This window comes from Scophthalmus maximus, chromosome 9 (assembly GCF_022379125.1).
Source record: "Scophthalmus maximus strain ysfricsl-2021 chromosome 9, ASM2237912v1, whole genome shotgun sequence".
Lineage (NCBI taxonomy): Eukaryota > Metazoa > Chordata > Actinopteri > Pleuronectiformes > Scophthalmidae > Scophthalmus > Scophthalmus maximus.
Genome location: NC_061523.1, coordinates 16,429,947 through 16,437,549, shown reverse-complemented (window position 1 = coordinate 16,437,549; position 7,603 = coordinate 16,429,947). Strand labels below are relative to the sequence as shown.

General features: G+C 41.8%; 1 protein-coding gene across 2 annotated transcripts; it reads right to left on the bottom strand.

The window, feature by feature from the left end:
- Positions 1-110: 110 nt before the first annotated feature.
- Positions 111-5,930, bottom strand: rbmx (RNA binding motif protein X-linked). Of its 2 annotated transcripts, XR_004795890.2 has the most exons (10): positions 5,632-5,930; positions 5,409-5,518; positions 4,775-4,881; positions 4,526-4,688; positions 4,249-4,389; positions 3,930-4,047; positions 3,558-3,686; positions 3,381-3,472; positions 930-1,022; positions 111-275 (listed from the first exon to the last, which is right to left on the bottom strand). XR_004795890.2 is itself a non-coding variant. In XM_035649064.2 (9 exons), the coding sequence occupies exons 2-9, from the start codon at positions 5,515-5,517 to the stop codon at positions 2,271-2,273; spliced, it is 1,176 nt and encodes a 391-aa protein (XP_035504957.1). In that variant the 5' UTR covers position 5,518; positions 5,632-5,930; the 3' UTR covers positions 1,955-2,270. The 2 variants fall into 2 exon arrangements, 1 of the variants encoding a protein (XP_035504957.1); XM_035649064.2 differs by lacking the exons at positions 111-275; positions 930-1,022 and adding an exon at positions 1,955-2,587.
- Positions 5,931-7,603: the final 1,673 nt, after the last annotated feature.

The following is a 7,603-nucleotide window of genomic DNA, read 5'->3' as shown; positions in this document are numbered from 1 at the left end:
GAAAAGCCTCATAATCACAATAGATGCCTCAAGAGGCTTCATAACATCTACGGTACCTTTGTTGGGGAAAATGTGCTAATTTCATTCTTTCATGACAAGACAACGTTGAGTGAAGCTCTCTCATAAAGACTTTATTTAAGAAGAACAGAAACTGCATTGGAGCAAATCCTCGACCCGTGTTCTTCTCCACTGTCAACACCTAGTTCCACTTGAAGAAAAGACCCGAGCAGCACTCGCAACCGAAGTTCTGCTCGCAACCGAAGTTCTGCTCGCATCTGAAATACAGTAAGTATTGGGAAAAAATATATATAACAACAATTTTTCAGCAATATACCACAACCAGTGTTCACATCACATTTTGCATGCAATAAGCATTTATTTTACACACAACTTTGTTCCTGCATGCTACCTTTCCATTCACATAAACTGAGCTCAGTCAACAGGAGTTTTAAAATCCTGACCGATTTTGAAATTAGGTTGCTTGAGACAGTAGAGGAAAAATCTTTGCAGATATCATTCCCTCTAATCTTAAACATGCACACACTACAAGATTTGAAGATAATGGCACATCACATTATAAAGATTATCGCCCCAGAGGGACTAACGCCACCTCACATCACCTCTCTGATTTGATTACGAGGAAGAATGTGCAAAAAATCAAAAAATGTAAATACAATTGAACTGCATTATGCAGGAACTTGTTCTATCCGTAATAACGGTTTGCAGTGATAATACAGACAAAAGCAAAATAATCAAGTTTGGATGAGAAAAGGGTTGTGGAGATGTTCCCCAGACTGGGATGTCCTCAGCAACGCAAGTTTGGCAACACTGTCAGCTACTCAACTCGCCACGTCTCTCTCATTGGTTCCACTTAGAGAGAACTGACGAACTCATCCTGGCTTCAAATCCTAAATATGATATTGTCATACCTGCATAGGTGCACTGTGGCTTCATTGGTTCAACAACTTGGAAGACACAATTCAGGTTTGTAGCAAGGGCAGCGCCTTGGAGGGATGTTCATCCTGCAATGAGAACATAATATTAACACATGGCCCATGTCTTAATCATGTATTAAAATTTGTTAGGGGGGTGGGGGGTTATATTGTAGTCCATGGTCCGACTTCGAAATTGCTTCAGTGATTGTTTCCAGTTTGGCAGTGAGGACGATGGTGTTCTTCCAGAGGTCTCCATTGTTTGAATTGGCATACTTGTGGAAAAGGTTTCGACACTGAGAAAATGGTTTCATTTTAAAATGCCGTTTAAATTCTTTTACCAAGAAAAAAAAAGTCTTGAAATAACTAGAAATGTTTATCTACGATATCAAAATGCACCGTTGCCAATCATTGTTCTGACAGTGGACGATTGGGAAGGCAAAAAGGGTCATTTGCGGGCTCAGTTGGAGTGTGTTAAAGCTTTCATTGTCTTGGGAAGTTGCTGCACTTTTGACAATTTTAGCAGATGAAACGGACTACAACGAAAAAGGCTCATTCGGTCAACCTCCTTTCGTCTTTTGTCCCCTGCGGCAAAGGTTGTCTTCAATGTCACCCTTCTGAGTGGAGATTGCAATACAGGACAATGAGAAACTCATTTACAGATGAGAAACAAAGAGGTTTGCTTTGCTTACCAGCTGTTGACTATCGGTCGAGTTGCATTTGGTTGCTGTTGCCTGTGGTTTTGTCGTTGCATGCCATCATATAGCTCTAGGGTGACGGATCCATTTCCAAGGAAAGTACATTGGAACATTTTGACAGTAACATTTGCCCGATCCTTGAAATCAGTAGCGTCCAGTTGGAAGTACATTTGTGTTAAGAATGAACTCAAGTGACTCCGCTATTTATATAGAACGAGCAGAGACTCACCTAAGCTTTACAGAGAACTTCATAAAAGGAGATCATGTCGTTACTTCACATTCATGTTACCGCCTCTGGTCGTTTTGAAAATGGATGAGCAGTGGTCAAGGTAGAACTAAAAGCTTTATTAGGGTAGCCAGACGTATAGGGCATTGCAGATTCCAACAGCACTGAATGTACAAAAACTAACACTCACTTGGTAACTGTACTGTTACATGAGTAAGAGAAATACTAAAAAAACAAAAACAAAAAAACCTTTTACACATAAAAAAATTGGGAAAGTCAAGATACAGTTCAAAGCTAGGCTTCATACTCCACAGATTTAGACATGGCTAGTTTGTCTCGTCAGATTTCTTCCAAAACACGTGTTTACTGTGCACGGAGACCAACGTTTGCTTTGATGCGATTTCCAAGTCCAGTTCAGTATCTGCTGCGAGCCATTCCTCTATCGGCTCGATTGCCCCCACGGCCCCCGCGTGGCCCTCCACGACTTGAGCTGCTGTACGAATCACGAGGAGGGTAGCCTCTCTCAACAGGGGGGGCTGGGCCCCTCTCCTGCCTGCCCATTCGCTCACCACGGCTAGGTGGATACGTGTCACTCCGACTGCTGGGATAACTGTCACGACTGCCATAGCCATCCCGGGAACTGCTGCCATAGTCATCATAACGACTGCTTCCACTGCTCCCACCATAGGAGGGTGGGGGGCCCCGAGAAGGTGGGGCGCTGCGAGAGTTACCTGCAGGGTCAATGGGTCAGGTAATTGGCAAGGTTTCATTTATGCATTTTCTTGCACTGCCAAGCGCTCATTTTTTTGCCAATAGAGTTCAGCAAGTGAAAAATAAAAGCAATGGACGACATGTTTAAATGTCCCATTATGTTATTGATATTATATTTAACATGGATACCTAGTTGATATCGGCAGTGATATATCCAAGCACAGGGAATACATGGGCAGTGTTACCCATTTCAGCATGCCATTGATTTGAGAAGCATTTTCCTTTCAGAGCTCCAAGAATTAGAACTGCAGGTAAAGGACGAGGCTTTCAGAGTTGTCTTGATGGTTTTGTGACGGTTACTCCTTGAGGGAGGGCTTTGCTAGGCAACACATACTGAGTGGTCGACAGATGTTTCCAAGGGCTTTTTGGGTTTCCTTATGGATGCAAATAGTCTGCGTTTTTTCTGCCACAAATACTGATTCTGTTGATTAATAGAGCGAATATATGGACTGTGATTTGAAGACACAGTATTGGAATACCATTTTGTTTTTAATTCGAGATGCCAATGGTTATTATATTTGTAATTGTGTGAGAATAGGCAACTTGGATTGCAGTTCAGGGATGCAGCAGAGGGAAAGGGGGGAAAAAATTAACGAGGTTGTCTGCAATGCTGTTTCCTCTGGGGAGGGAAAAAGCTGCAGCTTCTTCTGACTGGAGACTGTGGTAGTCAATGCTATTTGGTTGGTTTTGTGCAGCTTTTCTTTGAGCCACGGTGGTAATCTTTTGGTACTACATTCATGGAGCCTTACTTACCATAACCATCATATGAATCTCGATAGGAGCCACCGCTCGGACGGTCAGTATAACTTCTGGGTTCCCGGCCTCCCCCATAACCATCACGGTCACTACATCAAAGGAACAATTGTATTTTGATGACCAAGAGTGATGAGATATCCTTTTGTAACTCTTTGTATCAACTCATAAACATACCTGTATCCTCTTGACATTGAGCCATAGTCATCTCTGGAACTGGAATTTGAGTATTCTCTGTACGAGTAATCTCTGGGAGGAGGTCCATAATCCCTTGAATCTCTGGAATTATAATCCCGACTGGAGTAGCTGCAAAACATGAAGTGCAATTAACTGCAGAGCTGTAACTAGGATGTTAAATATTTCTGTTGGGAGCTGTCGACACAAGATCTATACACTTACATTTTTGTTTTAAATGTAACTTGTTTGTTGAATCTGCTGTACTGATTTCAGAAACCAGCAAAAACAATTGTGTTTTATCTCAACAAATGCCCAAAAAATAATCCCCCCCCCCCCCCCACATTTAAAGTAACTAAAGATGAAATGTCCTACCTGTCTTTTGAGTTGTAATGGTCATCTCGTGGTGATGGATAATCATCCCTCCTGGACATCATGGAGTCTCTGCGAGGAGGTGGTGGACCATATGGATCCCTGTCTCTTGACATGGGTGCTAGAAAGCAATGACAAAGAAGATCAGCAAAATGTTACCAAATATTTTTTTAATATATTATGAAGCACATCAAGGTACATGCAGGACAATTAAATGCTAACTGATCAACTCTGGGAACCAGTGAGTATACAGACAGCGGAATTACACAACTCTGGGTGCAATAATTTGAGATAAGTGCAAACAAAATACCCTCATACTTACTTCGGCTCATAGGACCAGATGGAGCAGACCTCTTTGGTGGAGGGCCTCCGTTACGTACTGGGGGCCCTCTCTTCAGTGAAGGGGGGCCTCTGGATGACATCCCTTTAAAGAAGGGTTCTGAACTCCCTGAATCATAGTAGTCTTTTAACAGACAAGAAATGCAAATATTAACACACTGAAAGTAGCCAGAAAAACAGTCAATACGGTTGTTTTACTATTACACACATTGTATGATTTTGCATACTTTACTCACAAAATAGATTAACTAAAAACGTACCTCTGGAAGGTGGGCCCCTCATACCACCAAGACTTCCACGAGAACCTCTGGGGCCTCTGGGCGGACGACTGCGGGGGTACATGGTTTGAGAGCCTCGCCTGCTGCCACTCTCAAACTGTGGCTTGGTGGCTTGCTCCACTTTGATAGGCTTACCATCGAGAGACTGTGGCAGAACAATTACAATCTCAATCACGACACGGGACAAATGTCTCAAAACAGCGATTGAGGCTGATTAACGACAGTGCTCACCTTTCCGTTCATCTCGCGCGCCGCATCCTTTGCGTCGGCTGGACTCTCAAAGGTAACAAAGGCAAATCCCCTCGATTTGTTTGTTTCGCGGTCCTTCATCAAAATCACTAAAATCAAGGGGGGGAAAGGAGTGAACGCTTGTACTTTGTGACAAATAATTTACGATTGACTATATTATTTACTTCTTATTTGCTATTTTACAGGAGTTTACGTTGTACAAAGGCATGCTGTAATTACTAGCCCCCATTTTCTGTAACTAAAAGACTCAGTTTGAATCGATGTGCTCCCTTTTTAGGGTTCAAATGTTGAAGTCGTTCCTCTTTCGAAGATTCAATTTAGTGTTACAGTAAACAAGGTCCCTTGCGATAGGGGGGTCTAAAACATATGGTCCAGGCTAAGTTAGTAGCAATGGAGTAAAACGCTACATTAAAATTTACAGATTTATATAGTCAATCGAGGCCAAAATGAGATTCGCTCGAGCAGACATGCGAGGGCACGGACATCTGGAATCGTTTTAAAGCGCGGATCGGCCGAAACCGAGCGCCTTGCAGAACACGCGACAGTGCTGCACTCAAACATCCCGTTTCAAAACTACTGGGCGTAAAATGGCCAACAGCAGTGTCCCCCGTCGCACCTTCGACGATCCTGCCATATTTGCTGAAGTACTGGTCCAGGGCCTTCTCGGTGGTCTCCGTGTTCAGTCCACCGATGAAGAGCTTCCCCGGTCGGTCCGCCTCTGCCATGCTGCAACACAAGAAGGAGCCGCACAGCACAGTTGGGATTTAAGGCGACGGGCCGAAAGCGAATGGCACCGTGTCTGTCCTCGGTGTCCGCTCATCCCTGCGGTTATTTATTACCTTGCTGCTGGCGAACGTCTCGGGCTGTTGAATGCGCAAAATGGCGATAGGCGCAACAGCCGTTGCAGTCGGTTGTTTCTTGGCTAGCGCTTGCCAACAAGTGTTCCGGCCACCAACGAGAGAGTCGATTCCTTCCGAGAGCCAACGCGCTCCGTCTAAAACATAAGCAACTATACTACAGTGTAAGTTATATTGGATATGACGGCGTGCACACTGTGGACTGCTAGCTGCTGCGCGCCGTGGCTTTGAGTAAGCTAGCTCATGCACAACGGGGTTTCTCCCTCCTTCCCTTCTCCTTCTTTCGCCCTGTTCCCGGCAGATCACACGCTCCGTGGCGTAACACTGCCACCTACTGTCCAAAACCTAAAAAAATAATTATTTCTACAGTCTGGCTGTTTAGTTGGAAAACACTCATAAGGATCTTCTACTGAAAGATCTCCTGAAGATGGATTTATCTGAAACTGATTTATCAGAATCTATGGCCCATGCAGCTGCAGCATCTAGCTGCATTTCCTTGTTTAGATTAGATGCTAAATGCTAATGCTGATTAGAAACCTATGGAGAAGAGATACCAGCCTCTTCATCAGTAATAACACATCTTTTATATTTTTTTTATTTTAAAGGAGCACTGACATACCTCCTAACTTTACCATCACTAGTTCTCAGACTCCACCAAGAGTCTATTTACCATACCCTTGAACAGCGGTTATCCACGAGTAGGCTATGCAGGTGCTGAACTAGCTTTTCAAGTATACCCCGGTATTGTTTGCTCTTGCACTTATACCGACTTTCATACCAAGATCTAAGGTTGCTGCAAAAGTTTGGGAACCCCAGGGCAAAGCACATTATTGTTGATACTTTTTAAAAGTGCAAAGGGGTAAATACAACTCCTGCAGCAAATAGACATTAAAAAGAGCCTTTCTTCAATTAATAATGCAGTAACTTGTATTTTCTTGAAGTTTACACATTACAAAACTGTGATAAAAGTTGAGGTCAATATTACAGAAAGAATTGGTTTATGATGTATGTTATTATAAGTTATTATATGGTTTACTGAAAACATGTAAACAAAATATAACAAGTACAGACAAGAAAATAAATGGAATTAGATTGAACTGAAGAGATAAATAAAATAGCTTGGCCTCTGATAATTCTAAAGCATCAATAAAAATCAATAGTTGTTTTTTTTGCTGTTTTCCTTTCCATAGTTGTAGGACAATGCAACCTCTTATACTAAAACAGTAAATAGAGGATTTGTTGTAATACATTTACACTTATAGATGGCATCTCTACCCAAATCACATGAAGTTAAATTTGCATATCATATTTTTTATCCTCCATTAAGATTCCAAATGTAATGTTATTTCTGGTAAGTTGAGAGAGATAGATAGACTGGAGTTTAGGTTCCATCCAATGGAAAGACAAAGCAAAAACACTTGCTCTGTCGTCTCTTCGTTTGACTGCGAATGTGGCCGTTCCGGTTTTTCTTGGTTGGTCACTTGACTTTTACAATGTTCTCTAAAATGAACCTGTGTGAAACAAGTTACAAGCCTTTTTATTATTATTTTGCTTCCTTCTGTCTCTTATATTTTGTTCAACAATCATAATGTTTTCTGACTTCCTCGCAGCGTAACACAAGAGTAATTGTTCTTTTTAAGAAAAAATTATATTTATGGCGAAACTGATCAGGTGTTGATAAGCAACGTCAGTGTTACTTCCACGATGATAAAATCTGTCAGAATAAAGTATGACATCCCATTTCCGTACTTTCAAAGTAAAACTATTGCCGATGTACGCGTTGTTAAGTTTGAAAAATAAAGCGTTTATAATCGTATTTTTCATGATTTTTTTAAACAAAAAATACCATCAAAGATATGTATACAATTCATCGCATCGACTATGCGTGTATCAGTACGGAATTATAAACTCATTACGCGGTATACGTATTTATTTTGAAGGTGAAACTTCAACT